This window comes from Mauremys mutica, chromosome 11 (assembly GCF_020497125.1).
Source record: "Mauremys mutica isolate MM-2020 ecotype Southern chromosome 11, ASM2049712v1, whole genome shotgun sequence".
Taxonomy (NCBI): domain Eukaryota; kingdom Metazoa; phylum Chordata; order Testudines; family Geoemydidae; genus Mauremys; species Mauremys mutica.
The window spans coordinates 7804225-7822782 of NC_059082.1; the positions used below are offsets into that span (position 1 = coordinate 7804225).

The 18558-nt window shown below is 42.6% G+C and overlaps 1 protein-coding gene across 4 annotated transcripts in view; it reads right to left on the bottom strand.

Moving 5' to 3' along the window:
- ALDH1A3 (aldehyde dehydrogenase 1 family member A3) overlaps window positions 1-18558 on the bottom strand; it is a 63548-nt gene that overhangs the window by 6100 nt on the left and 38890 nt on the right. For all 4 annotated transcript variants that reach the window (XM_044980269.1, XM_044980271.1, XM_044980268.1 and 1 more), the window contains 6 exons: window positions 17116-17244; window positions 14342-14455; window positions 10600-10702; window positions 9383-9567; window positions 3468-3632; window positions 828-985 (listed from right to left, as the gene is read on the bottom strand). In XM_044980269.1, the coding sequence (XP_044836204.1) occupies window positions 828-985; window positions 3468-3632; window positions 9383-9567; window positions 10600-10702; window positions 14342-14455; window positions 17116-17244 (854 nt within the window). The remainder of the gene's footprint in view (window positions 1-827; window positions 986-3467; window positions 3633-9382; window positions 9568-10599; window positions 10703-14341; window positions 14456-17115; window positions 17245-18558) is intronic.

The window sequence follows — 18558 nt, forward strand, 5'->3', positions numbered from 1 at the left end:
GTAGAAATTGCTAGTGTAACCCACTGGTGAGTGTATGTTGCACTAACTCCTCCGAGGGCCTACTCCTATAGGACACTAGCTGTGGTGTGATTACTAGCTGTTCCCTTGACTACAGCACCTGAGCAATGTGAGCAGGATTTGGCCTGTTGCAACAGACAGGACTGTAGCATCACTTGAAGAAGTGTGGTGGATCCTGTCTTCAGAACCAAAACCAGGATATTTTCTTGAAAATATCCTTACAGAGGCTGAAAATCTTGGATAAATACAAAGCATTGTTTCTAAATAGAAACGATTTTAAAAAAAATACTATCAGGCACCAGAGCGAAACTGCTATTGACTACAGTGGGGCCAGGATTTCAGCCCAGTTCTTTAAACTGTCCTAATATTAAATAAGGAGCTTTTTACACAAAATACTGACTTGCTTCTTTAAACAGCGACATGGTGCCATCTACTGTTCAGACCAATTTGTTACATAGTCTGAGACCTTATACGATAACTACATAATACACAGCATCCCAATAGTAGTAGTATTTTTTTAAAATAAAAGTTTCTCAGAAGGCATAACCATGTTATTCGATAAGGCAGCATATGCTGTTGGGATTTGCCATATGACAGATTACATTTGAAACGTGTGGGAACTAAAACGGTTTGGTTTCTCTAAAATACATTTCACTCTCACAATCTCATTTTCAGTAACGGCTATTGATTCTTAGGACAAAAATTTCAAGAGGAAGGGAGCTCAGGGTCAGTGCTACTGGTCACCAGGGCTCAGACACGTTGTAAACTACCTCTGTGTATTGCAATCCCATAGGGAGAAACACATTTACCAGACTGTTCCAGACTCCAGCGCAGAAGCTAATATCAGAGCTCTGTCCAGATTCTTTGTGAACACAGCTGCTGTGAGTCCATATTCAGTGTTATTCGCTCTTTTTATGACCTCTTCTATACTTTTGAACTTCATTATTGACTGCACTGGTCCAAAAATCTGTAAGCAATTAAACAGGCATTACTCTCCAAAGAGCAGTGAGTGTTCTGAAAATTAAACTTAGAAATATTATATGGACATCTTCAGTTTTGGTATTTTAAATGTTTTCAATCTGTATGACGGACCTGCTCTTGCAGAAGCCAATGACAAAACTCCCCACTGATTGCCAATGGAATCTGGTTCAGGCCCAGTGTGAAGTGAGGTGCTACAGTAGTAGACCCATGCAAAGCTCTGAAGATTAAAGATTTTCCTTCGCATTATGCCATCTTGTAATCTACATGAGCAAAAGTTATTTAGTTAAAATGGGCAAGAGTTAGTTCTGGATACGTTTAAAATGGTTCATTCTTTCTCCATTCAGAACTAACTCTCTATGGGCGCAACAGGCACTTGCCGTAGTTGAAATGTACAACATTTACACACCATTTTCACCCAGGTTTTCTACACCTTTGCAAAAATCAGCTGCGTGTATCAACGCACACAAGTGGCTGCCCACCACTTCTGCATACACTAGCTCTGCAGGTGCATAACCTGGCTCATGTATTGATAAGGGCAATCTGCAGCCACACAGCAGTACTTTTCTGAGCATAAGTGGGCTGAAGTTTCATACACAGTACAATACAGAAGCAATGCCAGGACACTTCTATGTGCTGATGATCACATGCTATGCAAGCTGATACTCCACTGATGAAATGGAGACATGCTTCTACACGTAGCTTTCCACAGGGACATCTCCTGCAAGAGCTTAATCAATTGTTTCACAAAAAGGTGGACTCCAAATAAGTTGCTGCAAATTCCTGCCTTTTTAAGGTTCGTGTTCTTAATGGACTCTTGCTAGCAGACAAAGTAACAGAACATGAAACTGGAGAAGCCCCATGAATCATGAGTTTGGGATCTGGAGGTAATTCATTTGAAAAAGAGGTTTGTCATGGGATTGTCTGTTCAGCTCTTATTCTTCTCTATTTTTAGGACACTCATGCCCAGGCTGACTGAGATTTTTCCAGGTTCCTCAGAGACTCCATGGCAGATCTGACACACCAAGATGACACTTTCTTTTTCAGGAGTATACAATAAGTGACCCCATAAAACGGTCTAGGCTAAACTATCAGACACCTTGGCAGCCACTTTATTCCCATTCTATTCCCCAATGGAAATACATTAGTTAATATTGTTTCAAAGGGAAACCTCGGGGTCTAATCACAGGCCGCTTGTTTCAGCTTGCTTGCTATTAAATACTGAAAACCAGAGTGTCTGACTTACAAGTCTGGTTTTCCCAGTATTTTGACACGAGGATGACTGAGCCAACACAGACAAGGATATCAGCAAGAGAAGAATAGGGTTTACATCTGCAATTATTGGGCTCACCAAGTTTCTCTTTGTAGGTTATTGGAATATTCTAACTTGTCCATGAGTTCCAATATCAGGATTTCACTGGGAGGCACTACAGCTACTCAGGGCTTTATGGCAACAGTGGGGTTAGAACTTAGAGCATCATGTCCAAAAGCACAGGGGGCATATCCCTGGAGCCAAAGGGGAACCTCTCCTAACTTTGGGCAGCATAAATCCTGGCATGAACAGTTGAGCAGTTCTGATTCCATCCAGTAGGGGGCACAAAACAGCACATGGTACCCTACCTAACCAACTAGGTATAATATGTAACTGCGGATTTAGATGGTCCAAGAATTTTCTGATCATTGAGAGGAAGCAGGCAGGTGAGGAATTTCTGTAACTAGTAAATCTATGCCTGAATTATTGCAATTTACTGAATTTGCAAGTCAGAAAAACACTGTCAATGCCCTTTCATTAAAAATGGTTTCACTTTCAGTAACAACATTTATAGCAACTCCATGAAACCCTAATTCAGCACCACATGGAAGCATATGCTTAAATGTAAACAGGTGCTTAAGTGCCATTGACTTCAATGGGGGTGTAAGAAGCTTTCCTGATTAGAGGTGCTTTCCTGAATGGGGGCCTGAACGCTTATACACGGATGTGTTACTGTGGCATGCTCATGAGCACTGTGCTGCTGGCACTTTTTTTGAAAAAGAAGGGCAACAAAGCACTTGGTTTTTTCGGGGGAAACCCCCAGGAATTGTATGTACTATGCAAACAGATAAAAGAAAAACACGCGATCACACTCCAGCTCTAACAACTTTGACAGTATCCCCTTCCCTTTCTCCTCCTATTAAACTTCCACTTCTGGTTATTGATCAGATTCGTTATTAAATAAACCTCAGAAATTCCCTTATTACCGATGTGTCAAATTCATTTCTGCACCACACAGCTTTTTGGGATGCTCTGTCAACTTAATACATTCTGCAATTTTCAGTAGTTTATTTTGCTTGACATCTGCTAAGATCATGGCAGAAAAATGTTCAAATTAGTGGGACTGTGACTGAAAATAACGAGGAAAAGCACTGTTAAAATATTGTACTGTGACTGCTACATGTGACCTGAAATCTAAACCGCCGATGGAGTACTGTACCTCTTCTTTGGCAATTCGCATATTGTCAGTAACCTCTGAAAACACGGTGGGTTTTATGAACAGACCTCTGTCTCCGATGGCTAAACCCCCACACTCCAGCTTGGCACCTTCTTTCTTCCCACTTTCTATCAGCTCCAAAATTTTATCAAACTGTTTTTGGTCAATCTGTCAGATACAAAAGGCATGTCATGGAACAGCAGCTCTATTGTTGTCACTGTAATTCCAAAGACTTAGTTCAATTGCAGCTATATTATCGGACAATGGTTAAACTACTTCAGCACATGGTTAGATTGTACTACTGAGGTTTGCATTTCACTTAGGATTCAGCTACATTACGAAAATGACCATATCTAAGCATGATTAATAGAGCTTGTCTATACCTGGACTTATTCCAGAATACCTATTGCACTTAAAATTCACTCCCTCCCTTAATGTGAATTAACACTCACACATAGACAAGCCTTTTGGAGACTAAGGGTATGTCTACACCAGTGGCTCTGGACCGCTCCCCGACTACTGTATCCCTTTCAGGAGTCTGATTTGTCTTGCATACCCCCAAGTTTCACCTCACTTAAAAGCTACTTGGGTGCATCTACATGACCTGCAATCGCCCCGCTCCACGGTACTAATGCAGACAGACGCATAACTGTGTTGCAACAATTTCTGGTCCTCGGTCATCCTTTTTCCACACTGGCAGGACCAGACAGCCCTAGGACAGTTAGTCCCCAACCTTGTTAAACCAGTGAAGATCTAAGCATACCACAGCCCTCGGCTGGGCAGTACTACAGCCTATTGTTTTTGGAAATCATTTTTAATAGCAAGTGCACATCAAAATCATCCAGCATTGGACTGTCAATCTTTCCCACTCGCTACAAACTTTCATTAGTAATTTGGGCTCTAGTCAAAGAAGGGTCCTGTTTTGACTTCAGTAGATGCGTGCATCAGGATGCACGAGTCAGGGTTTGCAAGACCCAGCCCAAAGCAGACGCAGTTATATAACCCCCACTAGATTATCCACCAGCGACAGTTCTCCATAATTAATTCTGACCTCATGCTTCCAATCTGAATTTACCCAAAAACAAACATCAGAGCTCTGGGGAATAACGAGATATTTGGGAAGCCAAGGAAAAAAAACCACAATATAATGTATGTGTTGCTGAGTGCATGCAAAATTTGCCTCTGCAATGTAAACACAAAGCAAATACAAAGTATATATGTTGCACTCACATATAACACATAGGGTAGGGTAAAATAGGGGACGGAAAACAATCTTTCAAGAATGCACAGTACTGCCTCGGGAAATGGCTGCTATCACAGATGATGCTGCGTGCCGCTTACAAGAGTTGGCAGGTGGTTTGCATATTGTTTATTTGCCTGGTTGCCACATGTGAATAACTTGAAAGTATCTGTGAGTGCTTTCCATGCTGACCTGTCTCCGGCCAAGACCAATCTAGGTCAACCAACCACTTTACATCACAAAAAACAAGAATATTTGTACAGCTGTAACTTCTTATAAAGCAAAAGCCTGTTAGATGAAGAAACACTGAGGAAAAGCAAAAACAACCACCTGTTTCCAAAAGCAACATAAAAGCACCAACCGTCCTACTCTTGTTATTTGAACTAGAGCTTGCAAGACTCTTAACTCTGACCACTATTTTAATCGAAAAGAACAGGAGTACTTGTGGCACCTTAAAAGACTAACAAATTTATTTTAGCATGAGCTTTCGTGAGCTGCAGCTCACTTCTTCGGATGCATAGAATGGAACACACAGACAGGGGATATTTATACATACAGAGAACATGAAAAGGTGGAAGTATGCATACCAACAGGCAGAGTCTCATCTCAATTGAGATGAGACTCTGCCTGTTGGTATGCATACTTCCACCTTTTCATGTTCTCTATATGTATAAATATCCCCTGTCTGTGTGTTCCATTCTATGCATCCGAAGAAGTGAGCTGCAGCTCACGAAAGCGCATGCTAAAATAAATTTGTTAGTCTTTAAGGTGCCACAAGTACTCCTGTTCTTTTTGCGGATACAGACTAACACGGCTGCTACTCTGAAACCTATTTTAATCAAGGAGAGGAAGGATGGTTCAGTGGTTAGGGCAGTAACGTAGACTCTGGGAAACTCAGGTTCGGTTTCCTGGTCTTCCACAGACCTCCCCGTGTGACCTTGGGCAAGTCACTTAGCCTCTATGCCTCAGTTTCCCCATCTGTACAACAGTAATATTAATCCTGCCCTACCTCCCAGGGCATTGTGAGGAGAAATAAATTAAAGATTGTGAAATATTCTGATATATTATATTTCTGATCAAACAAGACCTATTTATTATTTACAGTTTTTAATTTTGGTTTTACCCTCTATTAAAGAGGCCTGATCTGGTAAGACAAATCTTGCTGTTGATCCATCTAAACCAGAAAGCAGTAGTCAATACCTGAGTTAGAGGAAAGCATGTGTGTGTGTGTGTGTGTGTGTGTGTGTGTGTGTGTGTGTGTGTGTGTATGTGTATATAATATATATATATATACATAAATATACACACACACACACACACACACACACACACAAAACCCCTCCCCCAACGACCATGGTAGAAGAACCTTGGGGGGGGGGGACAAAACACACTCCTCATAGCACACCCGATCAGCTGGGCAAAGGTCTACATGGAGAAGCTTTGCTTCCTAGTGCCTGCACTATTTCAATATTTTTTTTATAAGCAGATGTTTATGACCCAATGTGAGAGATTGTTACTCTTTTATCATCTTGCTTTGCTCAACTACACGTTATTGAAATTATCCAGCCTTTTAAAAATCCAGCACCAATGTCTGACTCAGCAGCTTCTGCCCAGGGCATTCCTTAGGGTGACTCCAGGTTGCATAAAGTAATATTCCCTTTCATTTGTTTTATGGGTGTTGTCTTGCTCATTTATTACAAGGAAAGGTATTCAACCCACAAACGCCCATCAGACTAACTGGAGTTGAAGATACCACTCAGAACTTTGTAGGGCCCCCTGAAGGTCCCTCCAACATTTTCTTCCCAAGCAAAACACATTTCTTACTTGTGGTTTCTCCTCACATGCCTCATCCAGGCCTTTAGCTGACTCTGGACCATTTCAATCTCTGCTAAAGATTTAAGGTAAAATACCCCTAACCAATGCATGGCAGAACAGTGTACTGTTGTCTTCCTCCACTGGCTGTGGCAGGTAATTGTGCAAGCAGACTAGATACCCAATCCACCAATATCTCATAAGAATGGGCAGACAGTGGTCATCTGTCCTAGTCTATTAGGGTTTTAACACAACCAAATATTGTCTGCCAGGTACCATCAATGGATTAGGTAGCAAGTTTGCAGCTTGCGCTGACTTACTGTATTATTCCCTACAGTCACCCATCCCCAAGCCCCAGAATTCCCTGGGTCTGCATGTGAAATCAGCACTTGGCTCAGACAACCCTTGATGGATGGCATGTATGCTGCAGAGTAGTTCAGATCTGCAGCCAGCCAGCGAACTCACTGGGCTTTGTAGAGAAATCACATTCAAATGTGAAATATTGATGAGCTGAGTAGCACTGAAACCCTGAGCAGAGCTTTTGCTGACCTGTTTCAGTCCCCATGCCCCGCCCATCTCAGCACAGCTCTTTGCTTAGCTTTCTACAGTTTCGTTTCATAGAGTACAAACCCTAAGTCCATGAAATGGCAGAGGATTTCCCAGCATTTCATCCTCTGCATTCATTTTAAATTGCTACACATAGGGCTTGTCTACATGGCAAGTTAGTGCATAGCAAGCCAGGGTGTGAATCTACAGCAGGCTAACTTGCTGCACACTAGCTGGCTGGCAGGACTCTGCTGCCACAGACTAAAAATTTTCCATAGTGCACTTGGACGCACTCCCATTCCCAAGTGCACTACAGAACTTTTTTATTGTGCTGTAGCAGGGTCACCACAGTCACTTAGCACACGGCAAGCTAATGCGCTATAGTTTCATGCCCTGACTTGCCGCGTGCTAACTCACCATGTGACAACCCCACAGTATGTGTCAGGAACCACATGAAAGCTCTGAAAAACAGCCTCCCCCACTCCACTCCCTATCTTGGGTCTCCTCTTGTTTAGATGGTTGGCATGCAGACATGCAGGAAAGAGGGAAAGAGCATATGCATCAGGTCAGGTAGAACAGGAGAAATAGGACATGTGGTCCTGTTGTATGTGAGAGTCAGTAAGCACCCCAACTTCGCTACTAGCCACTTTATCATCTGTATTACTATAGCACCTATTTATGGACCAGGATCCTGTGGGGCTAGGTGCTGTACAAACACAAAATAAAAAGACAGCCCCAGCCCTTAGGAGCTTTCAGTCCGAGGTACCTTCACTCTCACTGAATAGGCCTGGTCTACACGAGGAAATTAGGTCGATACAGCTACATCGCTCAGGGCGGGGCATGAAAAATCCACCCCCTGAGCAACACTGTTAAACTGACCTAGTGTAGACAGCACAAGGTTGACAGAACTCTCCCATCAACCTAGCTACCGCCTCTCTGGTAGGTGGATTACCTAGGCCAATGGGAGAACCCCTCATGTCAGCCTACGTCGCTGAAGCAGTGCGGCTGCAGTGTTTTAAGTGTAGACCAGCCCTTATTCTGCAAGCAATTCCACTGGCTTCAAATGGGACTGTTTGCAAAGGAAGGTGTTGCTTAATGCAAGGCCATGTCTACACTACAGCACTGTAGCTGTGCCACTGTAGCATAGATGCTTCCTACAGGGCCAGAAGGTTGGTTTTTGCCTCCCCCAGTTGCAGTAGTTCATCTCTCCCCTCAGGTGGCAATAGCTAGGTTGACAGAAGCATTCTTCCATTGACCTAACTGCCTCTACACCAGGGGCATAGGTCAGCGCTCAGGCATATGAATTTTTCACGCCACTGAGCTATGTAGCTATGTTGATCTTAATTTTAGCTGTAGACCAGGCCTAGGCAAAGATATTAGAATCTGGTCTTATCACACTAGCCATTACATAGGATTCTTTAATTACCGCATACTTGTTATCAAGGGCCCCATTCTGCCATCCTTATTCACCTTGAGTCATAATTTACTCATGCAAGCAGTCCAGTGATTTCAAAGCCATGACTTGCACGAGTAAGTCTTTATGCACAGTCAGAATGGCTGGCAGAACTGAGCCCTCATCAATTTCAGAACTCCAACTGTAAGTAGAACTTGCCTATTTCATACAAGGCCATCATGGCGACGGCCTAAGACTTTCTAGTTGGTGTTAGGAAACATCAGAACCAATCAAAAATTATGGATTCCAGAGTTAGACTAAGTTGTGAAACTTTTTGGACTAGCATTTTCCCATTTACCTTTGGCAGAGCACAAGTTCTGTTTGTTATGTTTTATTAATAACTGGTCGACCTAGGAGAAGAGGAAATATTGCTCTCAATCGTGGATCGTTATGGCTTCCTTAGAAGGGATAAGAAGAGGTGTAAAAGCCCGAAATGTTGGCAAGGCTGATATTCAGGTCAGCTTGGCATCCTCCTGCCTTCTACGGACTCTGCTTACACCCCCCTGTGCATTAGAGGTTTTGTTTCCCACTTCTATAGATTACCCTGTGATGAGGTAGCATCTGTATTTTATAGCTGAATTATAACACATCTGCAGCTACCACGTTCTGCCTGCACAAAATACTCCCTGTGCCATAATAGGTTTTGCATTACTATGCAAAAGGGAAGCCCACTTGTGTAAATTTCTTTATCAAGCTTTCAGTTCATTTATAGAAAGAGCCAACATGTCAACCATCATGATTAATTGATGTTTAGAACGGAGAGAAGAAACAATAAATGACATATTATCGCTGGATCAGGACTTCAGCTCTCACACGAACAACACTTGCACCAGGAGAACAGAAAACTAGTCTCAAGCACATCATTACCTGTGGCCCTTGTTCAGTTTTGGCATCGAATGGGTCTCCAATGAGTCGTTTCTTGGCGTACTCAACGCTGCGCTTGACAAATTCCGGGTAGACCTGCTCCTCCACAAATACTCGAGAGGCAGCAGTGCAGCACTGGCCTTGATTAAAGAAAACTCCTTGATGGGCACATTCGACCGCCAAGTCCACTGGAATGGAAAGGTCACCACAGACAGAGTGAGGCGTTCTACTGACTTAAACCAGAAATTAACGAGACTTGTTGAAACTCCCTCATTACCAGCTCCCCCTCTCAATGCTTCCTCAAAATAACTTACTTCAAGGAGGCCTATAAAAATATCAAGAAAGCAAGCTCCCTGTAAGCAGCCAGACACGACCAAATCTTCTGACCGTCTGCACCATCTAGGGTGACCAGGTGTCCCGATAAAATCAGGACTGTCCCAATATTTGGGTGGTTGTCCCGTGTCCCGACCGATCTTTGGTTGGGACACAATTTGTCTCGATATTTCACTCCGCCGGCAGCACTCAGCTTTATTTATTTATTTATTTTTTTGCTCCAGCGGCGGACCAGTGCCCCCACCCGCCCCATGTGTCCCAATATTTTCTTCATCTCATCTGGTCACCCTAGCACCACCATCCTTCCTCCTGGCACAGTCTCCAGTTGCACGTCTCAGCTAAGGGCCCAGTTCTGTCACCTTGACTCACACGGAGTAGTAGCTTATTCCCCACTAGTCATCTCATTAAGGATGGCAGAATTTAGTCCTTATCCCCTGTGGTGGGAAGTTTTGTGGGAAGGATGCTGCCTTTACATAAAGCAGCTGTAGCTTCTCTTCTGTCAGGGAGACTAGAACGAGTCAGTGCAGGAGTGCTGGCTGAGCAAATTGCGTGGCCAGCCGAGCAGGGCTGCACTGATACAATACACCAGCTTTGCAGCCTCAGCCAGCAGGGCTCTTCCCAGTGGGTCACCCCCCACACGGAGGGCAGCATTCAGAACAGTCCGCTCCTGTTCACGTGAACCCTCCTTTTGCAGCCAGGCACCTGGCTGGTGCAGGGAGCAGCGTAGCACACCCTCTGGCAAAGGAGTTTCTGCCAGGCTTTGTGGCAAGTTGGACCACACTGCGTCCTCTGCTGGAGCCCTGTGAGGTTACATGGGAGCCACTAGCGGTGCTGTGCTGGCCACTGAGGCTAGAAAATTATTGAATTGCAATGTGACAAATACTTACAGTCAGCATCCGCACACACAATGCAGGGGTTCTTCCCTCCAAGCTCCAGCGTCACCCGTTTGAGATTACTTTTAGAGGCCGCTTCCTTGATCAGTTTTCCAACCTATGGCATTGGGATTCACAGAGCACAGGTTTATTCCTCAAAAAAAAAAAATTACTTCATTCAAAGTGTCATAAAATGCATGATGTTAACAAGAGCAGGACAGGCTGTGAAACTGCTAGAATTATAAAATAATTATTCCAGGTTTCCAATCTCTGAATTTTCTAGTTCTCACCAGCTGCTTCTACAAGGTACTGAGCCATCCAAGGTGGGTCTTGCAATTTTAAAATCACAAATATTTATCATTTGTCTTAGATATAACTGAAATGTAGAGGCCTGGTATTGTATAGTTCTTACCTATGCACACAGTCCCCCGGAAGTCATTTTTTGGACAGAGTAAGGGCTGCAGGATCAGGCCCCTAATTGGACAATGCAGGAAGTATTGCTAATGGACTACTGTTCTTATAAAAAGTACAATCTATCAGGTGACACCCTGCCATTTGTTATGAAGGTACCAGTCATGGCTCCATACTTAATGAGGTGAGTTTTGTACTTAAAGAAGGGATTTGGTCTCTGGTATTAGTATATCTACTACCACATGACAGGTTTTACTTTTTGGCTACAGAATGAATTGTCCTAGGAATTTACAATGGTCATATAATTAGGGCTGGTCCAAAAAAAAAAAAAAAAAAAAGTTTTTTCCATGAAAATTTTTGAACCAAAAATACCAAACAAACAAAAAATGGTTTCATCTGAATTTTCCCCTAGTATTTTCTGACAAGATGATTTGAAATCAACCACTGTGATCATCTAGTCTGTCTTCCTGCATAACACAGATCACCAAACTTCCCCCAAACAATTCGTGTTTGAACTACAGCTTATCTTTTAGAAAAACATCCAATCTTGATTGAAGAATTTCCAGTGATGGAGAATTCATAGGTTGTTCCAATGGTGAACTACCTTGGCCGTTAAAAATGCAGGCCTTGTTTTCTGTCCGAATCGGTCTAGGCTCAAATTTCAGCCATTGGCTTTTGTTTAACCTTGCCTGCTCAACTGAAGAGTCCATTATCAAATGTTTGTTCCCCAAACATGCATTTAAAAACTGTGACCAAGTTACTCCTCAGCCTCCTCTTTGTTCCGCTAAAGAGATTGTGCTCCTTGAATCTATGGTATGTGAATGGTATGTAACCTTGTACTCAGTTTTGTGCCTGGGAGAAACACTCAGATCTTGTTGAATCAGAAGAGTAAAAAGAACATAAGTGTCAATCAGCTGAAGAGTTCATTGCTACACTCAAGTTTCATCTGCTACCTTTATAACCAGAGCAAGATTTCCAAACCAGAAGTGGACCTGGTCCTTCCAATTAGCAGTGCAGAGTCCTGCCATTAGCTTACCCGGCTAGCCCTCAAGAGAATAGAAACAGAAAGCTGTTTTCTACTGAAAATTAACATAACTTGCTATAAAGCTAACAGGGTAAGAGAGACATTATTATATGGTAGCTACTTGATTAGGAATAAATTAAACTCACTGAAAAAGTAGGAAACTAGAAAACACTGTCAGGTAATTGAAGATCAAAATTGTTATGTATTTATGTTAACCTAAAACATATTTTTTAAAATGTTTTCATTCTCCCCTGCCCCACGTTCATTTTGATTTAAACATTCACCTGCAGTATTTGCACCCAAATATTAGAGCATGATGCTAATACACAAGAACCAGGAAGTGAAACGGGTTAGAAATATCTACCTACCGAATGTACTCAGTATGGCCCTCATTACTGTATCAGAGCACTTCAATTTTTAAATGCCCACCCACAACTCAAAGATAAAATACCATGCGTAAAATCCTGACTCCAATGAAGTTGATGGAAAACCTCTCACTGACTTGGATGGAGCCAGGATTTCAGCCCGAACCTTAAGAAAGAGGCTATCCAATGCATTCTCTTGTGATGACAGATTGTTCATTTTTTTAAACAAAAGTGGATCCATAACAGGCCAGACTATTTGTTACAAAAACAAGAAAGTTTATAGGATTTTAGAACAAGGAGAGCCTGATTTTGATGATAGAAATAATTCTCTTTGAAGGCTAAGAATAATATATGTATTTTACATAGTTTGTCTAATTATACAGAGAATCAAATGAAGGGCAATACCCAACATGAGCATGCTGCTGATCCCATTCATATTTATACTACAATCTTCACAAGGAACAAGGATGCTCCATGCAGTGTTCCCTGCGGGATAACCAATGGGAATGTACATATATATGATAAGCCACTAGATGGTGCTGTTAAACACAAGACATATGGCCTTAATCATGTCTTTGAACCTTTAGAATGAGACACACCTCTGGTGTTGGAGAAGGCAGCTCAGTGTAATTTATCATAATTATGCAAATTATAAAAAGCATGTGGTGAATGTCAAAATGAGGAGTTGGAAGAATGCTCAAGTAGGAGGTGACTACTCAAAAGAAAAAAAACCCAAGTCCAACACATGGCCTGATTGAATAGCCAACACACGTAGATCCTTGGCATAAGCACCTTCCTTTATTGGATGCTGCCCTTTGTCATGCAGCAGATGAGGATATACACATGCTGCATATACATTGCTATCGATTTTATTGCAATAATATTACAGGGGCAAAGTTGCTAAGCAACTAGTGAAAAAAACTGAATCAAAATTTGCCTACAAGTTTGAACAGCAGCATTCACCGCCCTTGTGTTCTCTCTTTCGGCCTGCCATTAGCATGCTCAGGTTTTAGTAGCAAATATCTATCTCAAAGCCTCACTGAAAGTGAAATTCAGTATATAAGTTGGTTGTCAATTATTTGCTCAGTACTAACAGACAACAAAAAGAGCAAGACAGACCAGCACACGGCTAACCCCAAGCGAGCACTTGGAGAGGTCATTTTCCCTGTTCAAAGCAGGTGTACATCTCTATCTTGCACGTACAGCCCAAAAGGATTCTTATTGCTGTGATATTTTAATTGTATGTATCTAAATTTAAAGGGAGGGGAAAACATTGGGTTGAAGGTGTTTGTACTATACCATTTCTACTGTTAGAGGGTTCAACTCTCAGTCCCTTTCATAACAAATTGTGTCATTGACTTGGACTCCAATGGGATCAGGATTTGGCCCAGAATGGATGTAGCGCTGGGTTATATTTTTGTAGAAGACTCAATAACTAGCGTGTGATTAAAACAGCAGTAGAATTGTTTAATATGAATATAACATTGTTTTGTAGTTATGCAATCTTGTTGGCCAGTGCTGACGTCTAACTGGTGAATGCCAGGTCATTTCAGATAATGTGATTTTTAAATCGTTATGATGCTAATGACCGCTCCAGCAGATCACCTTGTTTATAGACTACGCACCATTCGTGATGGACCTTCAGAATTTTGGCAAGAATAAGGTTAAAAAAAAAATGTAGACATTTTCAAAAGCATTAAATGTTGGCCTAACTGCTTTGACAGAAGTCAGTGGTCATTGACTACAGTAGGAGCAGCATCAGACCATGGCCCAAAACCTCTGAAAAATCCCACCAAGCAGATTTTTTCCCCCCCAAGCACTGAGTATCACTGAAATTACAATGGGCCGAGCTTCCCCAGATAGCACTTCTACCTGAGAAATACTGCTCCTTGCCAAGAGCAGTGTCCAGTAACTCAGTAAGGCTAAAGGCAAGTTTAAGCAGAAAGTGATCACCTACCTCTGTTGATCCAGTGAAAGCTATTTTGTCAATGTTCTGATGGGCAGAAATGGCTGCCCCCGCTGTGGGGCCATATCCTGGCACTATGTTTACCACACCGGGAGGAAAGCCCACCTGAAAATGAAGTTAGAGATTAGACTATAGAAATACGGCAATAAGAACCATTCAGATTTCCTCCCAGCACTCCAGTTTGCTTGGACTAAAAACCAGGATATGCTCCTATATGGAGGATTTACCATCACTCAATGGAAATAATTTCTATAGTGTTTTCTATCTGAGCATCTCAAAAGAACTTTCTAAACATTAATCAGCTGAGCCTCTCAATGCCCCAGCAAGTTAACCAACCCCCTTCCCCCGATCCTGCAAACGCTTTACCTACGTGCACGACTTTTCTCACGTAAGGGATCACATGGAAACCAGAATCAGGGCCCAAATGTTCATCAAACCCCCAGGTATGCTTAGTACTTTTTAAGAATGAGGCATGCAGCACACAAAGGTTTGAAATCAAAAGCAAACGGACAATTTGACAGATTTAGAATGGTTTTCATGACCTTTTCCAGCACTCAGGTTTCAGAGGGGCAGCCGTGTTACTCTGTATCAGCAAAAACAACAAGTCATCCTTGTGGCACCTTAGAGACTAACATTTATTTGGGCATAAGCTTGCGTGGGCTATGAAAGCTTATGCCCAAATAAACGTGTTAATCTCTAAGGTGCCACAAGGACTCCTCGTTCTTCCCAGGACTGTGCTGCTTGCTACCTACTGGATTGGACATGATGAAAAGAAGAGCCACAATTAAGTCCCTGGAATCACCAGGAGAATTATTGGAGGATTTGCATTTCGCAGCTCTGCTTTTATAACAAAAAAGTCTTCCGGCCAAATTTAGCCTTCAGCCACAGCTATACAACCCTAGTCAGTGGATGACTAAAGGCAAAATTTGGCCCTTTAAAGTTTGTTTTGAGCAGAAAGATCCTGAGGTTGCCTCTTGTGGTTCTTCACAGGCCAGGAGGATTAAGGTGCCAGTAAGACACCACTAGATGATGTGGTTTTTTTCACTAGCTCCAAGAGAGCAGATGGTAAGAGTCTTGCACCAGTTTTCACCACATTTATAATGTATTAACATATGGCAGCCATTTTGTGTGTTCTGGCACAACGACAATAGGCAAAGCTTTGGTAAAATTCTAGTGAAATGCAAGCCAAAGTCTTGACCCAGCTGATCTGTTTATTGCTCTCTGAAACGTGGGCTGCTGCGAAGAGGCGCATTTCTAGGCTGGCCAGTCTCCATTTCTGACTGGGAAGTGCAGGCCCACAACCTGCTTGCCTAGTATCCCATGAGTCAATCGTTATTCAGCTCCCTTCATTTCTTGTGGATTCTTCTAGTACACACATTCATGAAGCTAATAAGAGACTGCACCTGTACTAGTAGAGTTATTTGTGTAACTTACGTGAGATTCTTTTTAATGCATCTGAGGGGGGGGAGGGGCGGGGGGAAAGGAACATGGTTTGGTTATAAATTGCCTTGGAAAATTCTACTTTCTTCTGGGTAAGGTTTTGATGGTTGTCTAGCTTGCCTACTCCAGCTTGGGAAAAAGGAGAGAGGAAACAAAGGATGTTCAACACTTTGCTGCTCACTCTGCCAGGAACATTGGTTTAAACTCCTGGGTATTTGCTAAACCACTTAAAAAAAATTAAAGCGAGCAAGAGATGCATGTGGCCATATAAGCATTGTCTTTGGGACTGTGTATGGCAACACTTCAGCAAAGCACATAAGAACACGTATAACTTTAGATCTGTGTTTAAGTGACATTGACTTTAATAGGACAACTGGCTTGTTTAGGCCAGGCTGGGTAAAATTAAGGCCCATGTGAGTAAAGGCTGGCTGGCTGAATGAGTTGGTGACTTCCATGCTGGGGAACATATTCATCCTTGGCTTAACTGCATTGATGTCAGTGGGCTTGCACCAGGGGTGAAGTCAACTCCCTGGTTTAGGAAGATTTAGGCCATATATCTGAAATGTATTTTCCTAGGAGGGCCTTGGGTCCTGATCTTTCAGCCAAGAACTGTGGGGGCACATGGCTGCACCTACATTATTTTCCATGCAGGATTAGGGCCCTGAGTCATAACCCCTATGCTCGGTTATGGGGACTAGATCTTCGTTCTCTGTTAAGCACCAGGCACACTTTCATAAGTCAATCGTAATAAAACGGTCACGATGATGTAATGCAATTTCTGTGCATGAAGCAGCTGCAGGATCCAGTCCCATATTTTAAGGGCCAAATTCTGCCACCTGTACTCATGCCAAGTAGTATCCTGCTTTGTGATCAGTCCCACAATTTATGGGACAATTCCAATAACATGAATAAGGGGGGCAGAATTTAGCTCCAAATAGTCTCACTAAACGTATTAGAAAAGAGAAAAAAAATACGACATACCTGGTGATGTAGGCACCATTTCAGCAAGATACGTGCCCAACACATGCCCAACTTTAAGCATATGGCTAGCCTGATGCCATTGAAGTTACTGGGACTACTTGCATGCTTAACACTGGACACTTGCATAAGTACCTTGGTGAATTAGGGCATTCATGCACAGAGATCAGGAGATAAAAGTTTGAAAGAAAAAGAGGAGGTTGTTTCTAGGTCTGGCATTGAACAGAGCTGGCAGCAACATCTTTGGGAGCTGACAATGGCTACAGCTGCCTTTTGAACTGGACCCACTGCCTATGAGAAACAATAACCTGGATAAACTCCTTGAATGTGCTGCTAAGATTTCTTACCTCCTTGACTAAGGAACCAATGTAGAGGGAAGTGAGGGGCGTCTGCTCAGCTGGTTTAATAACCAGTGTGTTCCCGCAGCACAGTGCTGGTGCCATCTTCCAAACAAGCATGAGCAATGGAAAGTTCCACTGAAAGAGAGCAGAAAGCTGATCAAATTCGTGCCAATCAGCTCCTACTGACCTCTGCAGCATTCCCCTTTGCTTTCAGAGAAAATAAAACGACTCGGAAGATCTCCACCATTACAAAGGACTCATGGGTGGGTTACACAGGTAATCGCCTTTGAAAAAAGTTTAGAGTACCAATTGCACCAGGCACGAATGACAGGTTCTCTTACTCAGACAACTATGGAAGAAGTTTTACTGAGCTGGAGATTGGTGAAGCACACAGAGACTTTATGAGCTGTAGTTAGGACAGACAAATAGAACTGAAGTAGAAAAATCAATCTACATGCGTATAAGTACCATCGTTTCCTGCATTGTACATACTTGCAGCCTTACATTGTGCATTAGTCACAGCCTGCGGAGACTGTTAGAAGTGGAGCTGGAAAGAAATGTAACTGGAGAAACTCATAAGTGGAGATGCCATTCTGGGCTGCCACCTACTTTGTCACTCCGATGTCCCAGCTAAAAGTTGGATTTACACCTTATTATTTTATACCTCAGGCCTCCTTCCCCTGCACAGCCACACACCACAGGACCATAACTGACTGAATACCGGCCCCATGTCCATGCATGGCTATCCAGGAAACCACAACTGGAGTTCCAATTTGCTGACATAGCTATTTGCAGCAATACATTTCCCAGTCTTCCCAGTACGTTAATGAGGGTAACCTCACGGCTACACATTAAAGATCTCCAAATAATTCCACTGGGTTTGCTCTTTTGTGGTTAGTTTATTTCAAAGCACTTAATTTTATAACCCTAGATAAATTAGCACAAGAGTAAGTACTTAATCGCTTACTCTTAGGCCTCAACTGGAGCATTGTGTCCAGTTCCGGGCCCAACATTTCAGGAAAGATGTGGACAAATTGAAGAAAGTCCAGAGAAGAGCAACAAAAATGATTAAAGGTCTAGAAAACATGACCTGTGAGGGGAGACTGAAAAAACTGGGTTTGTTTAGTCTGGACAAGAGAGGGGACATGTGAACAGTTGTCAAGTACATAAAAGGTTGTTACAAGGAAGAGGGAGAAAAATTGTTGTTCTTAACCTCTGAGGATAGGACAAGAAGCAATGGGCTTAACTTGCAGCAAGGGCGGTTTAGGTTGGACATTAGGAAGTTTTTCCTAAGTGTCAGAGTGGTTAAGCACTGGAATAAATTGCCTAGGGTGGTTGTGGAATCTCCATCATTGGAGATTTTTAAAAGCAGGTTGGACAAACACCTGTCAGGGAAGCTCTAGATAATACTTAGTCCTGCCATGAGTGGAGGGGACTGGACTAGATGAC